The sequence below is a fragment of the Adiantum capillus-veneris genome, chromosome 3 (genome assembly GCF_014529385.1).
Source record: "Adiantum capillus-veneris isolate H3 chromosome 3, ASM1452938v2, whole genome shotgun sequence".
NCBI classification, from domain to species: domain Eukaryota; kingdom Viridiplantae; phylum Streptophyta; class Polypodiopsida; order Polypodiales; family Pteridaceae; genus Adiantum; species Adiantum capillus-veneris.
In genome coordinates this window covers 30,478,818-30,505,411 of record NC_140933.1, presented here as the reverse complement: position 1 = coordinate 30,505,411, position 26,594 = coordinate 30,478,818, and the positions used below count along the sequence as shown (strand labels likewise).

General features: G+C 42.7%; 1 protein-coding gene and 1 pseudogene across 1 annotated transcript; both read left to right on the top strand.

The window, feature by feature from the left end:
• The first annotated feature begins 89 nt into the window (after window positions 1-89).
• LOC147460684 (uncharacterized) lies at window positions 90-21,485 on the top strand (annotated as a pseudogene).
• Window positions 21,486-21,751: 266 nt separating this feature from the next.
• Window positions 21,752-23,566, top strand: FPF1 (flowering promoting factor 1). The gene has a single exon (XM_086499252.1). The coding sequence runs from the start codon at window positions 22,082-22,084 to the stop codon at window positions 22,433-22,435; it is 354 nt and encodes a 117-aa protein (XP_086355378.1). The 5' UTR covers window positions 21,752-22,081; the 3' UTR covers window positions 22,436-23,566.
• The last annotated feature ends 3,028 nt before the right edge of the window (window positions 23,567-26,594 follow it).

Genomic DNA, 26,594 nt, shown 5'->3' with positions numbered 1-26,594 from the left:
CAAAGTGGGTGCCCATTGAGCTTAAAGGACCAAGAACCAAGCAACATACCGGGAAGCAGGCTGATGATCCCACGGAAGCCCTGGAAAAGATGTATCAAGAAGCAGAAGCCTTGAAGATGAGGGAAGCCCAAGAAGTGGCAAGAAAATTGAAAGAGTTAGAAGAACAACAAAAGCAAGCAGAGGAAACAACCAAACAAGGAGCAGCACAACACGATCAGGGTGATGTGTCTCCTCGTCCTTCTTCACCCGTTTCTGAATAGCATGATCAACCCATGCCGAGCCCACCAACTTCACCAGCAAAGGCAGCCAAAGGACTTGAACCCACCAAGGAGGCAGAGCCTGAATAAAGTAAGGCAATTGATTCTATAGAAGAGCAGCAAAAAGAGCACGACAAAGAGCCAGAAAGGGCAGCTAGTCCTGCACCATCAAAGGACAACAAGAAGTTTGTGCAACCCAAAGAACAGGAGGTCGAGGAAACACCCTCTACCTCAACACAGCAAGAGAAGGGTGAGGCATCCACAAAGCCTTGGGATGACAAAATAGAAGAGGATTAGCCACAAGGGCAACAACAAACAATCACCATGATGCCACCAAAGGACACACAAGAAGATGCAGAAACGTCAAGTCAGCTGGCATGAAACGAAGACTGGCAATCAAACAACGAGGTCATCTTGCAAGTTAATGAGTATGCTATGCAAATGCAGGACATGAATGAACAACTTTTCTCAACAGCACTAATTCGTAGCACAAGGGCCAAAGAATTAGAGATGGTGATTGACGCACTCCGAGGAGAGTTAGACGATCGACTCAACGTCATCACCGATTTACCAAGGCAAGTGCAGGAGTTGAAAGCAAAAGCTGAACAACATCAGCTCGCAAGAGATAAATAGAAAAATAAATGGAGGAGCTTGAAGTTTTGCTTACGAAATTGTTAGATGCATGCAAGGCAAAAGATGAACAGCTGATAGAAGTCACAAACGAACTTCTAACCACGACCTTGTCAGTTCAAAAGATTCAGGTTCAGCTGGATGTAGCCAATTCCTCCCTACAGTACTTCGAGCAAAGAATAAATAATCATGCAATTTTCCTGCAACAAATCAGAGAAAATCCTATAGTGGCCTCGATCAAAGAAACAAATGAGGTCTACAAGGCATTAGAGAAAAAAAATAAAGACCTCAAGTTGGAGCTTAAGTTGGAGCAGTCTCAGCTCAGAGACCTGGCTTTGATGCGGGTCCAAAGAGAAGATGAGCTGCTGAAAAAAATAGCAGAACTTAAAAGAGTCAACCAGCTATTGAGAGAGGGACGATCGAAAATCCAAGAGGAGGCAGACACTTCAAAGCAGCCCCATGTAGAGATCCCCTCTATTTCATTCGTTGAGATGGAGACGCAGCTAGCCAAAGAGCTAAGTGGCATGGAAGAATTTCAAATACAAATAATTGAATTAGACATAGTGCCAATCGTCCAGCTCTCAAAGGATGAAGAAGATGCACTGAAGGAAAAAATTACACAAGAGGTAGATGAGCAGTGGAAAGCAACAATGGATTGGGAGCTGAGAGTTCTTCACTCTGTCAATGTTACACAACTCACTCCCAATCAAATCAATGTGCAATGGCACCAACAATCCTTGCCCTATCCTCTGATTAAAGTGGAGCTGCTACAAATGAATGAAACTCTTTACACCAACATGCAAGTCGAGCGTGCAGATCAAGACCACCCGAAGTGGAGGCTCAGCTAGCTGAACAAGAATCCAAGATACTTGATTTTGTTCGCAAGAGCACATGTGGCCCTACAAAAGGATCCAACTTTCTGTCTTGTACCACGAGTAGGACTTAGCAAGCACACGAGGCACTACTAAAGAAATGGCCAACTTGGCTGAATTACATAAGATTGCCTGCTCGAGACAAGGGAACACCGATGGAGGAGCACATGGTGAAAACCCTAACAGGCACCATGTCCTTCTTTCGAAGTCTAGCAGATCTATCACGTGCAATGTTATACAAAATCTTCCGAATGCTGTTAACATGCATCGAACTATTCCATGAGCCAAAGCAAGCAGGCACCCCGTGAATGTCATTCCTCAAGGGTAACAAAGGGTTGTGCTATAATCTCAGTGGGCAACCTTTCAAATAAGTCCTCTATGGCTTCTTCGCCAAATGTATATTTTTACCGTCTCACAATATGCTGACGTTCGAGGAAGCGTTCTACAAAGGGTTCTTCACTTGGCGAACAAAAATATTTGGGCCAGTGATCAACAACGTGACATCGCGCTTTGTAGGCTACTCAATAGTGGAGTTGAAGAACAAAGTCACCATGTAGTTCTTGCAAGTGCCAGATAGAGAGAGGAAGAATAGATACCAAAATGTACTCAATGCGCTTAAAGATCACATTGTGTCGAACTGCATTGCAACCGCAGGTAAGAGCTCTTTGCATTGATTGACAACCTCTTGTAGCCTCTATGCACTAGTCGAGTCAGCTTCGTCCCATGGATTGACAATTTAATCGTGTTCTCGCTAAAACTACAATAAGATAGGATAGTGAGGTTAGACAACCGTCCCACATTTGGCGCCGCCTCCAGGGATCAAAGAGACCTAAACTAGGAAAAAACACGAGCATCTTGTGAAGTTATCCTTTAACTTCCTCTATGATCTCCTAGAGTCAAAAACATTCTTTTAGAAACCGCATAGCTTAAGTTTGCCGTCTTTTGCTATGTAGAGGTAGCTTGGAAGTAATCGTACTTGTCAAGTTCCTTTAGGATTGTAGGATTGTAGAATTAGATTAGGATTTTGAGAATGATTGCGAGATAAGTCTTAAGATCAATGCTTAGGAAACCATTAAAAAAAAAAAGAATGAGTGTTTGTGGAGACTTTCCACAACCCCATTGCATGAGGTGGATTTCAAAACATTACTCTCTCCAAAATAATCATTATCAGTTGTATTTGAAGTGCAAAATTTCAGGTCTACAGCTAGAAATAGCACGAAACGACTGCAAACCACTCAATCCCACTAGAGAGTATGCTTGAAAGCTGTATACACCAGTGGATAAGTTCAAGAACACTTTGAGGTAAAAATCTCAAGAGTTTGCAAGAACTCAAATTATTTACTTTTTCTTGACATTTTAGGCCAAATTAAGTTTTGACTTGATTCATAGGCTTAAAACAACTCATGAAAAGACTCTCCATGAAAAAAGTGTAAAAAATTGTTCATTTTGGGCATAAAGTAAATAATCGTAATTATTTACTTTCAATTCAAATTTGACTAAGATTAATTCAGTGACCCATTGCATGTGTATAAATAGTAAAGGCACAAAAGATTTGGATCACCAAACTGACAAAAAACTGGGTAAAAACTAAAGTTTGTACTGACTTTCTGAAACTTGAGTGTAAATTGGGGAAAAATTGTTTAAACTCAATGAAATTTGATTCATAGGCTTGTATTGATGTGATAGACATGTGTACATGCTCAGTTGACCAAAAAGATGCAAAAATTTGGCAATTGTAAATAATCACAATTATTTACATCTATCCCATTTTTCAACTTTTTTGACTAAGTTAGCATACCACTGGTTTTATCATGTTGTAATAAGCCCACAAACCAATATTTGTAAGATTTGGATCATTAGATTGAAAATTAAGACCAAATTTGCAAAGTCAGTCTACGGACAAAAAATTGATGACCATTTCACCAAAAATAGTCTAAACTTGATGAAACTTGGCTAGAGACTTTAGGTTGAAGTGCTTAACAGATCTGTGTCAAGATTGGGACAAAAATTTGTAAAAAATAGCCAGAGTAAATAATCGCAATTATTTACATCTGCTTCAAAATTTGGTAATCTTGCATATTTTAGCATACCACAAGGTCAAGCATATCAAGTAGACCACACAAATCAATTTTGGTGAAATTTGGATCACAAAAGTGAGACTTAAGCCAAATTCTTGAAATCAAAGTCTGGGGACACGAAACAGTTGATAAACTTGAACAAATTTTGTCCAAACTTGTTGAAACTTTTCCAAGGACCTTAACAGGTTGTATACTTGGCACACCAAGCTAGAAAGAGTAAAAAGATGACAAAAGTAAATAATCGCCTCTTTGAAATTTTCACTTGCACCACGTGTTGACATGTGGTGCTACAGGCAACTCCACAAAGTGCTTGAATTAGCCTCTTTGAAACTTTCTTTAGCACCACGTCTCGACACATGGTGCTACAGGTAGGTCCACAAAGCTCATAGATTAGCCTCTTTGAAGCTTCCCATAGCACCACATGTAGACACATGGTACTACATGCAGCTCCATAAAGGGCTTAAATTCTCCATAATGAAGCTTCCTATAGACCGACACATGGTGCTATAAGAAGCTCCACAAAGGTATTAAATTAGCTTCTTTGAAACTTCCTTTAGCACCATGTGTCAAGAAGCTCCACAAAGTGCCTTAATTAGCCTCTCAAAACTTTCTTTAGCACCACATGTCGACACGTGGTGCTACACGCAACTCCAAAAAGCGCTTAAAGTAGCCTCTTTGAAATTTCCTTTAGCACCAGGCGATGCTACAGGAAGCTCCATAAAGCTCTTGAATTAGCCTATTTAAAGCTTCCTATATCACCACATGTCAACACGTGGTGCTACAAGCAGGTCCATAAAGGGCTTAAATTGTCCCTTATGAAGCTTCCAATAGCACCACATGTCAACACGTGGTGCTACAAGCAACTCCACAAATGGATTAAAGTGGCCCCTTTGAATATTCTTATAGCACTATGTGCCAACACATGGTGGTATAGAAAATTTCACAAAGTGCTTACATTAACTCCTTCGAAACTTCCTTTAGCACCACGTGTTGACATGTGGTTCTACAAGAAGCTCCACAAATTGATTAAATTGGCCTCTTTGAAGCTTCTTATAGCACCATGTGCTGAGAGGTGGTGCTATGAGTAGCTCCATAAATTGCTTAAATAAGCACTTATGAAGCTTCCAATAGCACCACGTGTCAACACATGGTTCTATAAGAAACTCTACAAATGGCTTAAAGTCTCTTTGAATATTCCTATAGTACTGGGGGAGTGCACTATGTAATCCTGTTAATGTATAACGTGAGTTCGAAAGAAGAGGTTTCAAAATGAAAAAATTCTAGGCAATTTAATAGAGCTAGATTAAAATAAGTAGTTTTTATATTCAGTTTTGGGAAAATTTTCTAAATTTTTATTCATTCAGACATGTTAAAAGAGGGTTTTTTTAATCCCCGCAAACGCACATTATATAGGGGGGTACTGAATGGTGAGCCCCCCAAGCTATAGCACCACATACCGACACATGATGGTACAGGCAGCTCCAAAAATGCTTAAATTAGTCTCTTTGAAACTTCCTTTAGCACCCTGTGTCAACACGTTCGACACGTGGTGCTACAAGCAGCTTTGCAAATCACTAAATTTAACCTCTTAAAGCTTTCTAGAGTAGCATGTACTAACACGTGGTGCTACAAGCATCTTCATAAAGCACTTAAATTAGCCCTTATGAAGGTTCCACTAACACAACATGCCGACACGTGGTGCTACAAGCAACTTTGCAAATGGCTTAAATCCTCTTTGGATATTTCTATAGCACCACGTGTTGACCCGTGGTGCTGCAAGCAAATCCACAAAGCGCTTAAATTAGTCTCTTTGAAACTTCCTTTAGCACCATGTGTCGACACGTGGTGCTACATGCAACTCCGCAAAGCACTTACATTAGCCTCTTTGAAACTTAATTTAGTACCACTTGTCGACATGTGGTGCTACGAGAAGCTCCACAAAGTGCTTAAATTAGTCTCTTTGAAACTTTCTTTAGCACCTTGTTTCGACACGTGATGCTACATGGAACTTCACAAAGCGCTTAAATTAGCCTCTTTGAAACTTCTTGTAGCACCACATGTCGACACGTGGTGCTACAAGCAGCTCCACAAAGCGCTTAAACTAGACTCTTTGAAAAATCCTTTAGCACCACATTGGAAAGGGGGAATGGGGGAACATGGCTTTCTTCTAGAGCACACCGAACACTACATTTCAGAACACTGATAGAGCACTTTGGACACCTTCATCTACTACCCCAAATGAGCCCTCTTTAAGCCTCCTTGGCCTAAAAAGCCACTTTAGACATACTTTTTTGCTACCCTTTGGCTACCCAGGTCCTTGGCACCTACCCTAGCCTTTTGCTACTGGACTTGCATGCGCTGCCGCCTTTGCATGGCATAGACCATTTCCTAGCTTAGACTGACTTTGGCTGCACCATCATTGCCCAGCCCCCTCGTCAAACATTTATGTTCGACCAAAAGCATATGTACAAAACTTTAAAACTGGCACACCAAACTGACAATTAAAAGCACTCGCAAAACCATAACTGTATGTACAGGCTATGTACAAAAGTTTCATCTCTTCTCTTTTGCACACCGCATGCTTTAGGTTGGTTGCCCACCCCCCTTGACTACAATTTGCTATACCTCAGGCACTAAATCCTTCTCGAAATACAGTTTGAGCCACACACCATTCACCCTGTTCCTGAGGAGCTTGCCATTTGCTCTTACCAGTTGATAGGTCCCATTCGGAAGAAAGGCTTTTTGCACTTTACACGGACCTGTCCACTTCTTTTTAACTTCTTTTGGAATGTGAAATCCAGGTAGCTTTCGTACTTCATGACCAGGTCTCCTTCTTCTATCTTCTTGTTTGGCAGGTTCTGATTGAACTTGGCAATCCACTTGTCTCTCTGCTTCAGATAGTAGTCTGTCGCTGCCTCTCTATCCATCTACAAAGCCTCTAAACTGGCTATCGGATCCTGTAGAATTCCTTGTTGAGTGGCATTGACACGCCACATACCCTTCAAAGCACTTAGCTGCGCATGCACCGGCAACACAGCCTCCTTACCATAGACTACCTCGAATGGAGTGAAGTTTGTAGCCACTTTATAGGACATTCTATACGCCCATAGAAACTTCTCTAGATTTGCTTCTCACTCAGCTTCTTGCTTGTACACATACTTCATTAACATCTTGACGATTTGCCCATTAGCACTCTCGACTAGACCATTGCATTGGGGGTGATAGGGCAAGGAAAACCGATGCTGAATCTTTAGCTTCTCCACTAATGCACTCATGAGCTTGCTTCTAAACCCCTGACCCCTAATAGAAACTAACACACAGGGAACACCAAAATGGCAACAGATGTTATCAAACACAAACTGAGCCACCACATTAGCATTTGCTTCCTTCACTGCTTTGGCCTCGACCCACCTTGTAAGGTAGTCAATGGCTACCACCATGTACTTCTTACCGCTTGTAGACTTTGGAAGAGGGCCTATCACATCCAGACCCCACTTTTCGAAATCACTTTGTGCGATGATGCCGCCTTGTGTCTTCGCTACTAGTCGTCTTTTACCTATAGTCTGACACTCATGGCACGTCTTGCACCAGTAATACATGTCCTTCACAATGGAAGGCCACCAAAAACCTGCTCTAAGCACTCAAAATAGAACCTGTTCTTTGCCCTGGGGTCCGCTTTTGTCGTGGCATTGCTCCAGCACCATTTCTATCTCTTCTTTGTACAACACCCTTCTAAGCACTCCGTCATGCCCATAGTTCATGAGATCCTCACCTACCAGTGTGAATTTGCGGGCCTTTTGCACCACTCTTCTCTTTTGCAACTTAGACAAACCCTCTAACATTGCCCTGTATTTAAAAATCCTTCAATCTCCTTTAAAGTCTCCCTACCTGCATAAGTGGTTGGGGCCACATATAAACCTGCAACGTGCACAGGTGCACTTTGCTACTTGCTAGCTGATCCGCCTCTTGGTTCTGTTATCTCCTCACATGCTTGAATTGGACCTCTTCAAAAGACTTTAGCATCTTCTTGATGGAAAAGAACCAATGCTTCAAAGAATCGCACTTTACCTGCCATTGGCCTAACAGTTGATTGATGACTAGCAACGCATCTCCCTTCACTACCAACCTTGAAATGCCAAACTCTATGCACTGCTTCAAATCCAAATGCAAAGTGAGATACTCCACCTCGTTATTGGTATGGACATCCTCCAAATCATACTCCTTCAAAAATATAGCTTTGTTGTGTGGGTCATGTATCACCACACCTCCTCCTACTTTTTGTACTACCCTTTGATATGCTTCATCAAACCAAATCGTAAAAGCATCCTCCAAAACAGGCTCCTCTTTAGCTTCATCTCACACCACTCTTGGGTAGGCCGGCAAATTGACGGCCTTGATGACAAGGATGTCTACCAAGTGAGACCGACTCGTGTGATCTACTTTGAACTTGAACTTGAACTCTTGCGGCTACAACACCCACTTCATAATCCTCCTTCTTGGCTTCAAATGTAGCACTACCTCCGGCAACAAATATTAGTTGTCAACACAAAAAACTTGCGCACAATCAAATGCACCTTGAATTTCCTGCAAGCAAAGACCAGAGCCATCACCCATTGCTCTATCTCAGTGTAGGTAGCCTCTCCTGGGCTAATCACCCTGAGTCTCAAAGTATATCGGCTTGTAGCTTCTCCCTACCTTTTGCAGTAGAACAGCTCCATATAGCAACTGTGCCCACCGTCATAGACACATAGAAGTTGTCCTCTCGATTGGGAGGACATACCTCTGGCAATCGACACAAAATATCCTTGACCCTATCAAAAGCCTCTTGAGCTTCTCCATCCCACTCATAACCATGCACCTACTGAGCCCTCTTTTGAAGAGGATGCACACATTGCGACAACGTCCAAAAGAAACATGATAGATAATTCAGTTTGTGAACAAACGAAGCCAAATCCTGAGCATCTGATGGCGTCTCCATGAACATCAATGCATTTACCTTCTTGGGATCAACCTCTATACCGTTTTGCGACACCACATGACCTAACAGCTGCGCTCGAGGCTGTGCTATCTTGCACTTCTTGGGGTTTAACTGACCTCCATCTTCATCAAGCCTTTGAAAGCATAACTATAGCTTCAATAGGTGCTCCAATCTTAAGCTGTAGCAGCCTAAATCATCCATAAAGACCCTGATAAAATGGCCCAAGTATGGACCAAATACCCTGTTCATCCAATCTTGGAAGGTGGCATATGCATTCACCAATCCAAACGGCATCCTGCGATAAGTGAAACAACCCCATGGAGATATGAACGTGGTCTTCAATGGTCTTCAAGTGCAATCCCTATCTGAAAGTACCCGGAAAAGCCATCCATAATCGAGTATCTCTCATGCCCAGGCACTTGGTTTAGGATCTCTTCTTGAAATGGCAATGGATAGTGATTCCTCTTAGTTGCGGCATTAAGGGGCTTGTAGTCGACCACACTCTCCATTTCCCATTCTTCTTAGGGGTTATGACCACTGGCGAGTCCCACTCTGACTCTTTCACAGGGAATATGATTCCTGCATCCAGTAGCTTATTGATCTCTTGCCAAAGGGCCTCCTTTTGGATTTCCCCTAGACTCCTCAGCTTCTGTGCTTTAGGCCTATGCCACTCATTAAGAACAATCTTGTGCTCAACCCCTTTTGCACCTTGCAAATTCTTGTACTCCATCGCAAACAGGTTTGGATAAGAATCACACAGTTGAACATAACCCTCCTTTTCACCTTTGGTTAAATCTTCACTTATCATGCTAGAAACCTCCTCTATGCTTAAACCATGAGCTTGAGGTTTCATACCTTACTCTTTAGGTGGGGAGTGGTCTATGGTGACTCCAAATAAGTCTGCATCTATCTTCAGCATGTTGTCCTTGCTCTCCTCTTCCCTTGTGCTAGTATAGCCTTCATCATAACCCGTCTCTGTCTTGTACTCATAGCTTGTCATGCCGCCCTCATCTTTAACTACCATAGTATGAGAACTTCTCTCCTTGGTCTTCAAATCAAGCACAATTTGTCTGCATTTTTCTTTGTTAGGCAAGGTGAACACTTTGCTCTCCCAATCTTGCTTATGTCCTATCGCCAAAAGCCATGGCCTACCCAAAATGGTTGGATAAGCATTATCTCATGCCTTCATCACAAAGAAGTCTATTAGGCACTCTATGCCCATCACCTTGACCTTCACATCCTGAGCCACATCCCAACACCTGGCTTTAGTATGGTTAGCCATCCTCATGTGAACATTCAACTTGACTAATGCCTTGACTACTGTTTCTTTCATGGTTGCTTCCGTCATGACACAAACCTACGCTCCACCATCTATGTAGGCTTGGACCTGCATCCTCTTTTCTATAATCGCATCCACAAGAGGAAGAACATCAGCGGGACTACCTACACTCACAGCCATGTTCTTCACTGCTTGCACATTTCCCTTAGCTCTTGGCAGCCTGGTGCTAACACTTGTAGACCACTGCCTCCTTAACTTTGGATTTAAAGCTAACAGCAGCTAACCAAAAGTAATGTTTGCCTTTTGATTTTGAACATCACTTACCATATTGTACTCGAGATAGCCACGCCCAAACTAGAAATCTGCTTGCTTGATTTTGCGACGCCTACTTCTTTTGCTAGGCTTGAGCTTCTCTCCACGTTTATACACCTTCTCTTTGCCTTTGCGAGCTCTGGTTTCCCGCTCTGTCTCCGTCTGTCTCTGAACTCTTGCTCTCTTATTGACCAAAACTTTGACATCCTGTTTATCCACCCCGATAATATTCACTCTTGTATCATCCGCAAACAAAGAATATTGGATTCACGGGATGTAGTGTTTGTGGAAGTTTCTGTTCAGGCCTTGTTGTCATGTACTAGAGACAATACTGTAAGCTCACAGGACATTTATGTAACTTTGTTGCCTCTTTTCAGTGGTGGAAATACGGATGTGAATTCCAATGAGGCAAATGTATAGCCTATGGGGGTTTATGAAAATGTTACAGATCAGCCTATTACTGATGCAGATGTACATGATGTACTTGATGACGAAAAGGCTAAAAATGAGCAGGCTAGAGGTATGCAAAAATGGCTAGTGCATATATTGCATGACAACAAATTGGATGCACCTTTTGACGTCGCGGATCGGAGCTTAGATCGACTCTCTCTCTCTCTCTCTCTCTCTCACACACACACACACACACACACACACAGATACACAGATAGGGAGCTTACACAGTATGCAGAGAATTCGTTGAAGGGTTATCTCCCAAATCTTATTATTCACACAAGTATAAGTGAGTATATACAAAGAGTTAGTGATAAGCGAGTTAGGCGGGCGAGCGGCCATATCCGTATAACAGGCCACTTGGGATTTAATCCCAACAACCTCCCACTTAAAGTCCAATGTGGCACTTTAAGTAACTCTAAATCTATGAACATTGAGGCGGTCCGGGGTGGGCAACAAGAGAGGCGAGCCCTAAACACCCCTCAAGGCTCCCGTGCTGCTCAATTGGGACTGTGGCAACCACAAGCACAACACAACAACAAAACCATAGCCAAACCCAAACAAGATAGGGGCACCACCTAGTTATGGTATGCAAACTAGGACGCAAGAGAGATTTTGTCACAACCAAGAAGATGCGCCACAAAACACACAAGCAACCTCACACCAAGACCATCACACAAAATGGAACAAAGAGAGCTAGAGAAAAGGAAAGAGAGAGAGGAATGGATCTTGCATAATACCTTATTTGTGACTTGAAAATGGAGATGGTTCGTTATGACGCTATCGTAGAGCTTGTACAAAACTCACTCAATGCTTAGTGAATGCTAAACATTGCCAACACACACACACACACACTGTCTTAGGGTGTGGGAGACCTCTCACCACAATAGCCTCTTACAATGGACACAAAATTGGCAATGAAAACACACTAAAACACTTTCTAAAACAAGATCAACCGATAGAAACTCAAAATACACAAATCACCTTGAATTCACCAAACCGTATTGCATAAATGGAAGGACGAAGATTTGAACATCGAATCACGCCTTTGATCCACTAAACCTCAATTTATTGATGATGGAGGAGCATATACAATAGTGGTTTTGAGATTGTTGAACTCACGCTCTCTCACTTGCAATGTCTAGCTTGAAAGCTTCTCTCACACCAAAAGTGAAGCTCACAAAGTGGTTGCTACACCTAAGTCTCTCCTCACGCATAGAGTGTTGGGGTGCTATGTGAGATATTGGAGGTTGTTTTACAAGAAGGAGAGGGGCCTATTTATAGTTTGGAGTCCCCTCATTAAGATTATTGGAAATCCTAATTTACAAGATAACAAATCAGGATTAAGATTTTTTCAGAATATCAAAACATTGCGGGCCTTCTTTGTCTTCTTGAGTCATGGACGTGGGCTCAAAGGAGAGCATTATTGATGGTAGATAAGGTGAACGTAAATTTTTAAGTAAGAAGAGATAGATAGAGAGAGAGAGAGAGAGAGAGAGAGAGAGAGAGAGAGAGAGAGAGAGAGAGAGAGAGAGAGAGTTACTATGCCCATGTCTTGAGGTGAGGTGTCTTTTATGGTTAGGTCAATGGCTATTTTGTGTTAGTATGTTAGTGTTAGTAATCACTAGAAAGTTAATGTTATATTTACAATGGGTAGAATGAGGTGGATGGTTGAAGTAAGATGGTTGAATGAAGTGAGGAAATCCTTGTGATGGTGAAGCTTGAAGAAGTACTTACTTGTGTAGGTTCCCAAAATGACTAGCGATCATCTTCTTCTTGTTGTTCTCTTCTTTATGCCACAACCGTCAAGGTTGATTACGGCGATGAAAATGGCAATTCGGTTGATGAGATTTCTCAATTTGCAGAAGTTAAGCATGGTTTATATACTGAATTTTATGTATATAGAGAAGGGGTAAGATGGAATCGTACTTTGGAAGTAATAGAGAGAGGCATAGAGATGGTGTATGTACATGTAGAGCTCATAAGAGAGCTATGGAAGTAAGAGGGGAGGTTAATGGTGAAGAAGGTGACAGAAACCATGAAAGGTGCAGGTTTGAGTGAGGGATTGAGAGGAATGAGTGTGTGTGTGTGTGTGTGTGTGTAGAAGTGTGGAAAGAGGTGAGAGAAGACTATCTACACTGACAATCAGAGCGCATTGGGAGTTGCGAGGAACTTAGTTTTTCATGCTCGCACAAAGCACATTGAGGTGCACTACCACTATGTCAGGGAGAGGCTCTCAGCAAGAGAGATGAGCTTGGCTTATGTGCCAACACAGGACAACCTTGTAGATCTTTTCACAGAGGCACTGTCTCATGAGAAGCTTGAAGCTTTCTGCAAAGCTTTGGGCTTACTCCCCTTTGTGGACTTATCATGTCGTCAGGGCATGACACTTACCTTTACTCGTGTGCCAACTCTCGTTCACACATCACTCCAGGGGGGATTTGTTACCATATACATGTGCTAGTGATGTGTGTGAACACACAAGGACCGTTGGGGCATTTTTTCCCTCATTAGGAAGTTTTTTCCCCCGTGTATTATATATAAGCCCATCACTCTAGGGCTATATATCTTTCCATTACACACTAAGCAACACACTCTCTATTGTGTGTCTTGAGATTCCTTCATCTTCTCCAAGCTGTGTGCATTTCATTGCAACCCTAATTCCAACAGAATCTCTAAAGGATGTAAAACGACGCCTACCTTGAGGTACTCTACCTTATTAACTTGGCATTGTTGGCAATTTAGCGCATACTCTTGAACATCATGATGTAAGCTTGGCCAATAAAATTTTTGTCGAACTAAGGCATACGTCTAACAAATACCTGGATGACCAACACTTGGACTATCGTGAAACTCAAATAAGATTTGGCGCTTAGTTTGACACACATACTCTACCTTTGTGGAGTAAGTAGCCAACATCAATGGAAAAATTCTTCCATCACTTCAGCTCTTCCTAAGTAGGGGTGGAGCTAAGTCTGTTGGATTTTTTATCTGCGCGTGTGGAGACATGTTGATTTGGTTGTATAGAGACATGTGAGTGTGAGGGATCCCTTTTTAAAACCGCACTCCACACTTTAGCATATAATTGATCTTGTGCACACTTGCCATGTAATGACTCCAAAAATCCACTCTTTATTTCCATGAAAGCAAGTGAATTAATCTGAGGAATCCGACTTAGTGCATCCGCTACTACATTATATCACCCCTTGAGATATCATAGCTTACAATCATAATCTTGAAGGATTTATGCCCATCTAGCTTTATGGCCCTTCAAGTCCGTTTGAGTAGTAAACCATTTGATACTCTCATGGTGAAAAACTTCTTCAAACTCGGCACCATATAAATATAGTGTGTCGCCACTTTCATAAAGCGTGAATTATGGTGTAGAGCTCTCTCTCATAGACAGAATAATTCTGTTGAGCTCTATCTAACATTTTACTATCAAAGGCTATAGGTCTTCCCTCATAGAGAAGTACCACACCAATTGCTTTATCACTAGCATCAGTCTGTACCACAAACTGATTAAGTGGGTCAACGATTGCTAGGATGGGAGCAATGGCTATAGCTACCTTGAGCTGTTCAAAACTGTATTTTTGGGCTTCTTCCCAAGAAAAGGTCTTGCCTTTTTCTTTAAATTGATCCGTCATAGGAACAACAATTTTGGCATAATCACGGATATATTGTCGATAAAATCCATCCATGCCTAAAAACATTTGAAGCTCCTCAACCGTGTTGGGATGTGGCCATCGAAGAATGGTAGCGACCTTGTCAGTGTCTAGTTTGATGCCAGAATAGGAGATCACATGACCGGTGTAATGTATCTCTGTTTTAAAGAAATCGCACTTGCTTTGCTTAACATACAATGAGTAAGCTCGTAGCTATTCGAACACTAATCGTAAGTATTCTATGTGTTCATCTTCAGTCTTATTGTAAATTAGAATGTCATCAAGGAAAACCACAACAAATTTTCCAAGATAGGGACGTAAGACACTATCCATGAGTGTCATAAATGTAGCTGGAGCATTGGTTAAACGAAAAGGCATAACCAAAAATTCAAAATGCTCAAACCGTGTTCTAAAGGCAGTTTTGGAGACATCTTGCAAAAAGATATGCACCTGGTGGTATCCTGAACCAAGATCTATCTTTATATAGTATCTTGCCCCATGGAGTTGATCAAACAACTCATCCACTCTTGGTAGAGGATACTTGTTCTTGATGGCTATGGCGTTTAATCCGCAATAATCTACACACATGCGCATAGTACTATCTTTCTTTCTTACCAATAGAATTGGTGATGCCCATGGAGAAGTGCTAGGTATAATGAAACCACGGGCGAGGTAGTCAGTCAACTGACACCAGTCAACTGACTCTCAACCTCCTTGGCTTCTTTAACACTCATACGATAAGGTGGTTTACTCACTAGTTTAGTGCTTGGCAAGACATCTATGTCATGTTGCACATCACATGTAGGGGGTAAACCCGGTGGTAAATCACTTGAGAACACATCACTATACTCCGTGACTAAGTGAGTCAGCTTTTACCGTGCAAAAGGAGAAAGTAAACTAGAGTTATGCTAGGATGGAGAATGTTGTAATTCCCGTAATGTTTGCTTTACAACAGTTGCACGTTGCTCTATAGAATTAAAATTGAGAGCACTTTGCTCGTTAGATTTGTTAACACTTTTCTTATCGTTAGAATGTATTGCACTTTGCATACCGTTACTAGAATTCACCGCACTTTGCTCTTGAGAATTCACAAGACTTGGTGACAAGCATTAACACAAAAAGACTTCATCTATTAAATATGCTTTCTGCAAAATAGAAAGCTCAGTTGTACATATAAGAGGTGCAAAAGGTATATTTTTATCACCAAAGAAAAGCACATGTTTACCATTGGCCATAGAGGATAAGGAGTTGTGTTCATAACTAGTGTGCAATGTGTTTCCTAAACCATGCAGCCACTCCCATCCTAAAACTACATCAGCACGGTCCATGTTCATAACTTGAAAGTCAAGGGTCATTATGATCTTGAACAATAAGCTCAACCCCTTGAACTACCGTATCCCATACTTCAAGTTATTATTGCAAGACATCTGCTTCACCACATACTTGTGGGAGCAGGGAGTCTGTGTAAGCTTCAATTTCTTGACTATCTTATAGTTCAAGAAGTTATGAGTTGCACCATCATCCACTAAAATACAAACACGTTGTCCGTTAATAGTGCCATGCATGCGAATCAAATCATGGGGGCCAATGGTGGGCTACCACATTGAAGCAGGCACACAACACTTGTGCTTTTATTCCATATGAAGAACCTCCACAATACAATATTTAGGAGATGAATCTAATGTGAGGCGTTGCACCGTGTGCATGGCCTTTTCTTTGCCTTGCAAAAGAGGACAATCTTTCTTGTTATGTTGGTCCAAAAGACATCTAAAACACAAATTGTGTTTCTTTGCACGCTCAAAATCAGCAGTGTTGAGAGACCCACGTGGAGTATCTCGTGATTGCTTAGGCTTCTTAGCCTCTTGTGGGCGTGGAGAGGTAGATTGTCTCTTATTCCTCTTGGAACGTGTGGGATATCTACCTCGCCATTGGCTCTTAACCACATTGCTTTTAGCAAAATTATCCTTAGAGTACGGAAAATTTCCTTTCCTCTCTTGGTCATCATTATATCTTTGGGCATGACTGATGGCTTCTTCCAAAGTTTTTGGTTGTTGGGTCTTGACATGAAGACGATAGTCTTTGTCAAGACCCCTATTAAAACATCGTATCTTTTGGAATTCATCTAGACCTTTTAGTTTTGATATGATTTCTAGATACTTCGAAAGGTACTGTGAGAGAGAGAGGCCAGACATGCGGCATGCATCCCATGCTAACCAGTTCTTGTCTTCTTCATTGGAGTCCAGAAACTCTTTGGAGAAAGAAGCTTGAAACGCAGCCCAAGACGGAGGACGAGCATCTATTGTAAATGTCATCCACCACTTATAGGCCTTGCCTTTAAGAGATAGATTGGTTTCCACAGCCGTATTTATATCCAAGGTGTGTCTCAATCTATGAATATCACTCCGTTTGTGTAGAAATGTATTGACTGCATCCTTGTTGCGATCACGCTCTTCCCCGTGAAACTCGGGAATGGTATTCTTAAGTAATGCATTGCTACCTTTTGCATCTTCTCAAGCACTTGTCTCTTGGACTCCTTGAGTCGTGCGAGCTTGGCTCCCTTGAACCGTGCCACTTGTGGCTCCTTGAGCCGTCTGTGAATTCATAAATTTCACAAGTAACTCCATAAGATTGATAACATTTGCATTGAGTGCAGAGAGGTTGCATTTAAGTACGCTTTGGCGATTTTTCAGTCTCTTAAAAGCAGCCATATCTATCATCATCTTCATGTATATTAGTGTCAGCAGCATTGTGGTGCCTTGATTTTGATCTACGTGCTCAAAATCAAAAGTGTGTGTAGGTGGGATATCCTCGCTAGCCATGGTAAATATACTAATGTAAAGAGAGAGAGAGAAAAAAGTCAACTTGTACCTTGTGAATTTTAAGTCTTTGTGTTTTGTATGCTCCGCGATTTGCGTTGCAAGCTAACCTCGCCTTGCGGGAATTGTAGCGCTTCACGTGTCATTCGTCGTAAGAACACCTTTATTGGTTCTTCACAAAAACTCGTCGTTTTTGTTCACTTTGAAGCTACCTCCTTGAGGAAAAAAGAATTTTTGGAGGAAAACTTGCCTTCCTCCAAGAAGTGAAAAGGAAGGGTGAAACTACTTCCTTGAAGTTTGAAGCTTTCCCTTTCCTTCTAGTTTTCTTTTCAACACAAGTATGCTATCTTTCCTTGTTATACACAACAAGGGTCAATAGCTTGATAGTAAATTGTTGGCCCCTTACCCTCATGGGTGGGTTCAACCCTCTTGCATGCAAGGGTTAAGCAGGCCATCCTACGTGTGCAGCCAACGAAAGCCTTCGAAGCCTCGGTGCCATCGAGTTGTCGGTCAAGTTTGCCTTGATCACACGTCTTAGTCGCCCGCTGTGGAGGGCGTAGGTGGGGTGGACGCGGACGACTGTCACTGTTTGTCTATGCACACTGCGCACAAGAAATTGTGCCTACCTTCTTTTGTTGCACAGTGGAGACATCGTTGTCTACAAAACGTGGGAGAGAAGCAGCGCATCGCATGCACATGCAACCCGCTTTTCTCCTTCCCCAAAAATAGCTATGATACCAGGGAAAGGGCGGTGGTAATGCGTGTACTAGTCTCCACCCAACCGTGCTATCTTATAGCCTCCCCCTAGCATACACATTGTCCGGCCTTGCCTGTAGGACCCTTGTCCTTACGGTATTTCCTCTACAGATACAATATCTACCCAATAACTATTATATGTTTTTCTTTGAAGATGCTAATAGCGCCTTGCAGGTCATAACTGAAGGACAATGGCTTATCCGTGATACTCCAATTTCCTTTTTTAAATGGTATAAGGGTTTTAACCCTAAAGGGGATAATCCCACTAAAGCACCTATGTGGGTGGATTTCCCTGATTTGCCAGTCAAATACTACCCTTGATTAAGCAAAATTGGGGCTTATGTGGGCAAGGTCCATGGACAGAAATCCAGAGGGGGAATTAACCCCAAGTGGGATCCTCACCTTCTCATAGAAGTTGATCTATGCAAAGCTCCTAAGTTGATTGTCCCTATCAAAGATTGTGAAGGGTGCCTACTGCATGAACAGAGCGTTTTGTATAGAAATCTCAATAACTCTTGCTTCCACTGTTTTCAACACGGTCATCTTATAAAGGACTGTCTTCTCCTTGCTCAAGCCAAAGTTCATAATCAAACTACTAAGGAACACAAACCCACTTCCCAAAAGTCCTTTCAACCTGTTAATAGGAGAAGCAATAATAAGATGAAAAGGAGGAGAGGGGGTTAACTCTACTAACTCTAACTACTTTGATGTTCTGTTGGAAGATGTTTTTGACTCTTATTCTTCGAAAGAGCACTCTGATGTTGATGGGAAAGGTAAGCCTGCATAGGAGGAAAATGGTGAGACCAGTTCACCCAAAAGCCCCCAGCCCTCTCAGGTTCCTCCTGTCAGCCCTAAAGACAATAGAGGAGGACTCTTTGAATCAAACGGTGAAGCTGTTGAATTTATTCAGAGTACTTAACTAATAGATAAGGAAGCTTCTATGGAAATGTTGCAGTTTGCTAAAGAGCTAGATGTCAAAGACATTATTTCACAGGCTTCCTTGGTAAACTCCCCAATCCCTTCAGTGGACATTGTCATGACTCAAGCTGAGGAAGAGTCTCTTCCCAATTTGCAAATAATGAAAAGCAAGAGAAAGGTGGAGAAGTCCAATGATCCCGATAGGGCTTCTGTCTCTATGGTCAAACCTAACAAAAGCAGTAAGAAATGATTTGCCCCAATCTTTCTGGTTTTTCCTTCAACTATAAAGCGTTATCAGACCCTACAAGAGCTATGATCATCAGAAAATGGATGCAAGATCTGTTACTACATCCTGACTACATTTGTCTTCAGAAGGTCAAACTCAAAGGTAAAGAGCTAGAGTTCAACCTGAACAATATAGGCTCTGGTTTTCAATGGTATGCCACTTATCATTTTGCAGACAGAGGAGGTGTTGTCATAAGCCTGTCTTGCAAATGGGCTAATTTGGTTACAAATGTGCAATACTCCAATAAAGGCTTTTGGGTGGCTATCACCTTGGCAGACCCTATCAACTATACAATACTCAATGTCTATGCTCCTAATTCTATGACAGAAAGATCCCAGTGCTGGCAAGAATTGTACACTTTATCTAAGAATGTGATTCTGACAGGGGACTTTAACATGGTAGAGCAAATTGCTGACAGATCAAGGTCTTTGGGTCAGGTAATCTCTGGTAAATAAAAAGTACAATAGACTGATTTGGTTGATTCCTTGAATTTACTAGATGTATGTGAGGATGTTGGTTTTACTTGGAACAACAAGCAGATTGGTGAATGTTACAAGTCAGCCAGACTAGACAAAGTTTACATGTCTGTAAATGTTTTACAGGATCATTGGTTAGTTCAATGCAAGTGTGATGCATCCATACTATTATCTGATCAGAGGCCTGTCCTGTTTGAATTAATGAGATCTGAGAACAATATTAAATCTGGCTGGTCCCACCTAGACCATTCTCTGCTTGACATAGACTGCAGTAAACATAAAGTGCAAGTCATCATGAAGGAGTCCTTTGCTCTCTACCCCTCTCCTACCAAGGGTTGGGATGATGCTGTTAAGGGAATATAGAGAGTTTTGACCAAGTACAAAAAAATAGCTAAGGACATTAGGGCACACAGAAGAATGATGATCTCTAAGGAAATTCTTCAACTTGAAGAATCTCTCTCCTATGCTGACCCTCCCTCTCCTAGGCTTTTGGATCTTAGAGTGTCACTCAAGCAGGAAGAGCTCCTTGATGCTAGCAGTGCCCTTGCTTTCACTAGAGGATTGCATGCACCCCTTGTAGATTTTGCGGGTTGATGTGGAGCACATTGGGTGAAATTCTTGTTGCTGACCTGCCATGATGTCATTGGACAAAACGAAAATGATTCTCCATGGTGATGTGTCACACATCCACCACGGGCTACAAAGTCAAGTTCTGTAAAGTAATGTGGAGAAGATGGACAGTGCAGACTACAAGCCCCCCGACCCTGGACTTTGACGGAGCTTGAATATGATACACAATAGAGTGTCTAGGTGCATGCCAAGCTCAATAGTGCACCAATAGCACTAATATCTAAATTAAATATATCGTTGGAAAATGAAAATCAGAGCATTCTACTATCCCCCCTCCCCCCTTCAAAATCCCCTTTTCCTTCTTTTCTTCTTCCATTTGTTATGAGATCTACAACGCTTTAGAAGAAGGTTTTCTCTAATTTCTGCATTGTTTTTTAGATATTTTGCCCGAATTAGCTCTATTCAGAAAATTTCGCTCTTTGCATTGTGCATAAGTAGAGTTACAATTAAAAATTGTTCGAGAGAGACGAAACCCCTTGGCGAATGAGAGAACAGAGTGAGTGTGTGCATTCGAATCCCCAAGATCGTATTGGGCCGTTCTCAATTTCCCAACAAGCAAGTCTTAGCATACCCTTTGATTTTAGTTTTAAAAATGACGTGGACAATGGTACCTAGTGCCCAAATCTGCGAGTCGTTAAAAACGGTTGTGCGCCATCGTGCGCGTTTTGGGATTCCTTTCCCTAAAGAACCATTTGAAATTTCCTTTCTTTTACTTTATGCCTGGAGCTCGCTACAGCACATTTTGCGTCGATAACGTGGCAGGGCTAAAACGTTGCCAGCATGGCACCTGATAACTACGTGGCATTTTTTATAACGTGTCTTTCCTACGTAGACTAACAAGCTGGCTCCGGTTTCCTGCTAGCGTGGCGGCAGCAGTTGAAACCGGCCTGGTTTCCGTTATAGGTGGGGCGTGGAGAAATGAATACGAAAGCTGTTTTCAGAAAAAATTCCATAAAATTATCCTAAAGTATTTTATAACTTTTGTGAATTGTTCTTTCCTTTTCCAGGGATTTTCTGAAATTCTGGATTTTGAAGCGGAGGGTCTCGCCCGGTCTGTGAAACCAGGAGCGGTTTTAGAGTAGCAGTTTTGGCGGCTGGTCCAGTGGAAGTGGGGGAGTAAAGAGGGGGGAGATGAGGGGCCGCTCGTTCTGTGCCTGCCAAAAAGCACGCCTTCCCCTGCTCCCACCTTAAAGCCTGCACGCTTGTGAGGCTGCGATTCCTACCAGGCCAGGCCACCGCCCTCTCTCTCTCTCTCTCTCTCTCTCTCTCTCTCTCTCACACACACACACACAAAGGGCACTCTTAGGGGAGTACCTTAAATGCGCGATATTACTCCCGAGTCTGTCCATTAATGGCGGCCCTTCGTTTTTGATTATCATCACATTCTCTTCGTCTCCCCGAGTCCTCCCCTCCTACAAACAGCTCTCTCTCTCTCTCTCTCTCACACACACACACACACACACACACACGGCAGGTACTAGAGGCACACTCTCTCCCCTTGCACACACGCAGTCGCGCTTCATGGTGGGTGCGTTCCGGTCGCACGAACGGCACTTATTACAGCAGGTAGGCGCTTATACGACCAGCATGTTGTAGCTTAGCGGGACTTATACGAGGACAGAGAGAGGTAGAAAAGAAAAGCAGGTGTTGAGGTATACGTAGCGGCAGGGGAGCTCCAATGGCAGGGGTATGGGTGTTCAAGAATGGGGTAGCGAAGCTGGTGCAGAATCCCATGGTGGAGCCCATCGATGGGGGGCAAGAGTGGCAGCAGGGTAGGAGGAAGGCGTTGGTATTTTTACCCACAAGCGAAGTCATCTGCTCCTATTCGGATTTGGAGGAGAAGCTGCAGAGCCTGGGGTGGGAACGCTATTATGCGCCAGATTGCGATGATTCGGAGATGCTGCAATACCACCGCTGCTACTCCTCCTCGCTGCTTATCTCGCTGCCCTCCGATTTTCGCAAATTCAAAACCATGCATATGTATGACATTGTGCTCAAGAACAGGGAGTACTTTGAAGTACGGGACCTATGACGTGGGTCTCCGTGGTACAATGCCTACGTCGAATACTTGCGTCCTTGCAACTTGTGCATGTCATCTTTGGTGTACCCTGTTCTGCAAGAATGCCTCCCATCAAAGTGCTTCCGATACAAGTGCGTATTATAGGGGGCTATTGCTGCAGACATAGGCATTCCTATAGAGTCATGCAGCGCTATCCTTAACTGCTACCCTATCTGCGCGTGGGTGCCCCCTTAGTGCCATAACTGTAGCTTCTGGCGCCCCCCTGTTGCGAGCGAAGACCCACAGCACCCAATCCACTCCCGTTTATACTATCCTTCCGGTGTAGCGCATGGTGGCCTGCTGCACTGAAGTTACATGCTGGTCTTCACGCTCCTTTGCCTTGTTCGTTCCTACACTAACACTTAACACTTTTGCTTGCATATGCGCCGATGACCTGCACCTTGCTTAGCAAACCTGATCTCGGAAGCCATCAGATGTATTTGTTTGAGTACAGTTGGCTATAGATAATCAACTGTCATAGAATTGCCAGTGTTAATTGTGTAAAAGCTGATTTGCCCCTCTCTCTCTCTCTCTTCGGTCAATTGTGGCACAGTGCAGATCGGTACGTCCGTTATGTATCTTTTATAATCATGAGCACATCATGACTCCCCGAGTCCCTGTGGAGTGTGAGTCGTGACCCTGAAAGTACAATGGGACTACCTGTTGGGCCCGGCTCCTCGCCTTCCTCGCAGTGGTGTTCTAGACTTCTAGTATGGTCATAGACAAATTTCAGGCAGTTTTTGGGAAATTGGAATATCGAAGCCAGACTCCAGACTCCAGTCCAAGAGCGCCGTTCATTTGCCAGGGGCCGGCTCAACCGCTCCGGAGTAGGTGCGCTTACATTGTCAGCCTTACAACTTTTTTATCCCCCGGGCGCTTGTGAATTAAATTAGAGGGCAAAAGTACATGGTAGGCAAAATTACAAGATAGGTTCAAAGGTATGCTCGGAGTGCACAGTCCATATACATGCCTGGTTGCCATGATACCATGAGATACAGAACTATTTAGGAGGATAGCTACATTCAGTGTCTGGGGAGTTCATTCAGAACTTTTTGCATGTGTTGTAGCAGCCGGATTCCATTGTTGTACTGTAGCGTTTCAAGCTTTTCTCCTTCATTACTTCATTCATTGATCATCCTTTGGAGGTTATTATATGATCCGTCCGGCAACACCTCTTGTTGTTTGTTTATATTGGAGCTGTTGTAGAATCCCGTGCAGTCGTTTAGCACCTTGAGATTAGCTTGGTAGAGGCGGCATTGGTCCAGCTTTAGCTGATTAATCTACAAGTTAATCAGCTTTAGCTGATTAATCTGCAAGTTAACATTAGCAAACACAGTTCTCAAACTTTTAGTCTGGTAAGAGTCATCAAATAACCTGTTATTCCTCTCCTTCCAAATGATCCATAAAACGTCACCCCTAATTTTGTTCCAAACTGTTGAGAAGATGAAGACTAAGTCTCCCAATAGCAACTGCTTCTAGTTCGGACAGAAGTCCAGAGCAGAATAGAGCGGGGCAAGAAGTTTTTGAATCTTAGTGCAATTCATAAACAAGTGGGGGATATCCTGCACTTCCCTTTGACAGTTGACACACAAGTCCATCCCTATCCCTGCTGACTGAATGCGACTGCCTGTCCAAACAGCTTTATGCAGAATTAACCAAAGCAGAACTGATTGTTTCACAACGTTTTGAATTTGAAGTGCCATTGCTTCCTGTCCAGAGAAACATTCCAACGAGCATTAAGAAGAACATGCACAGAGGTAGTCAGAGTAGGGGGGGGGGGGGAAGAAGGTGGGTGGGAGAGCATACTCCCTTGTTGCCAGTAGATGGCCTTAGTTGAGGGTGAGGAACTGAGGGCCAACATCCATTCAGATGTCTTAGGTGAAACTAGACCTTCTAGTTTAGACTAGGTTTAGTTCCCACGGTTAAAGGTGAGCTTTGTGGATGAGCTCTGTGTCGTTGAGCCACCTGTATTCCATTTTGTGCCAAAGGTCTTGCCATATAACGAGGCCTTTGCGATGAATTCTCCTTGCAGTTTTGAGTTGCTGTGGGTTAAGAGGGGCATTAGGGCCAATTTGGATGAAATGAGGGTTGTTTAGGGTTTCTCTTTTCTTGATCTAAGGGTCAAGGAGGAGCCACATTTCCAAAAGTATGGCACTTTTGTACACATGTCAAGATCTCCTTCACTTGCTTTTTGAATATTTTGCACTATTTTAGCCATAACTTTTGCATACGAACTCCAAATTTAGCGCTCAAATGGTCCATGGGTGGCGCTTGATGAGCTCTATCCAATGAGTACTCATGTTGACTAGTTTTGGTAAGATCTTCATGGTCTTTTTTAGATCCTTACACAGTCCTTTTTTCATCCAAATTGGCCCTAATGGGAAGAGGGGGGAGAGACCACCATAGAGAATCTTGTCCTTTGAGTGGGAAACTGTGCTTGGATTCCCAGTTGATTATGATGTGGCCTCTATACCGGTTCCACGCGTTCCACAGTGACTTGAGAAGATCTGAACCACTAGCAGTAACTTCTTTTGTGCCGAAGAAGATGGTGACCCAAGGGAGGTAGTCCCAACCATTCGGTTTATTGATCTTAAATTGATGAAGGTTTCTGAACAAAAGAACTGCCCACTCTTCTTCCCTTTGCTCAATAGCTCTGATGACTAGTTTGACAACAAGTTTGTCAGCCTAGGAAGTGATATTTGTAAGGCCTAGCCCCCCTTCCTCCTTCGAGGCAACATATGTTCGACTGCACCTTAGCCATTCATTTTTTAAGGGGATTGCCTGACCATAGGAAGTTACGGCAGACTTTAATGATGCTCTTCAATTGGGAGTCGGGTGGATGCCAACAAGAGAGGAAGAAGACCACATAACTACACAGAAAGTGCTTGATAACTATAGAATGACCTGCTATGTTAGATTGAAATCCCAGCCATCTATTAAGCTTAGTTGAGAATCTTTCAAGTGTTAAAGAATATGATGTTAAAGAATATGTCCATTGTGCTATGGGCGGCTGGACACTGACTATACTATGTTGTAAATATACTTTGGATAATAGTTCAAAAGAGCAGAAGAGAAGAGCAGCTCGTTGAATGGCTGCTGCAGGGTAACGATTGTGTGTGTGTGTCTCGATGTGTGTTGGTGTGTGTGTGTAGTCTTCTTTCCTACCTTCTCCATCACCTGCGCACTCTACAAAGTGGTATCAGAGCTCAGTTTGAGGAGCTACAGTCAATACACAGGTTTTCGCAGCTCTGGAAAACAACAAAAAAGAGAGGTTTTTTGGTCATAACTCCCTCACCCGAACTCGGAATACAGTGATCCAGGAGTCTATCTTTATGTTTTTGGGCGTTCCGGACTCATTGGCATACTCAGATTTGCCAAAATCTATAATTTTCTGCAGCAAACAGCCAGCTCACACAAGCATAGGAGATGTCCAGTTTTGCACTCGGCAGTAGATTTACAGGTTACAGGTGAAGAATTCAGCATTTACACAGGTTTTGGAGAGCGACATAGAGATTTTGCATCATGATATTGTGTTATCGAAGATTATGTTTGGTTATTGTGGGTCCGTTATGGACAATCGCCTATGTAAGAAAGGTTGTGGGAAGAAGTTGAGGCGGTTATATTGTCAGATTGAGTACTTTGTGGTTATGTATGGATATGCGGTCAATGTATTTTGGAAAACTGCAGCCTTTGTGAGGGTCGAGTGAGGTTTTTTGAAGCCTTGCCTTGGGAGCTTTGGTACCTTGGCAAGGTGGATTAGGTACTGGAGCGAACCCCCGACTAGCCCCGCGAAAGATCTCATATGTCGTTTACGACTATGGGAAGAAGGTGGATGTATGGATATGTGGTACAGGACAGCGTATGGATTGCATTTGCATACAAGTCCATGTGGATATTGTTTTAGAGTATTTATGCATAGTACTGAGTCAGCCTGTGGCAAAGTGAGTCAGTGGATTTTTCCTTGGCAGTGAGAGATTTTCTGTCAGTGTTTATAAGCACTTTGGTTAAGATTTTCACTTGAGATATTGTCCAAATACAAATGAAACTCTGCCGAAATTTCGGCAAAATTCTTTGGAAGAAATTGAGAGAGTGAAGATGGCAGAAAGTTCAACTCAAGTCACACAGATTGTTG

What these genes read in the sequence shown, in the direction of transcription:
- FPF1 (XM_086499252.1), top strand. Translation starts at nt 22,082, where the DNA reads ATGGCAGGGGTATGGGTGTTCAAGAATGGGGTAGCGAAGCTGGTGCAG.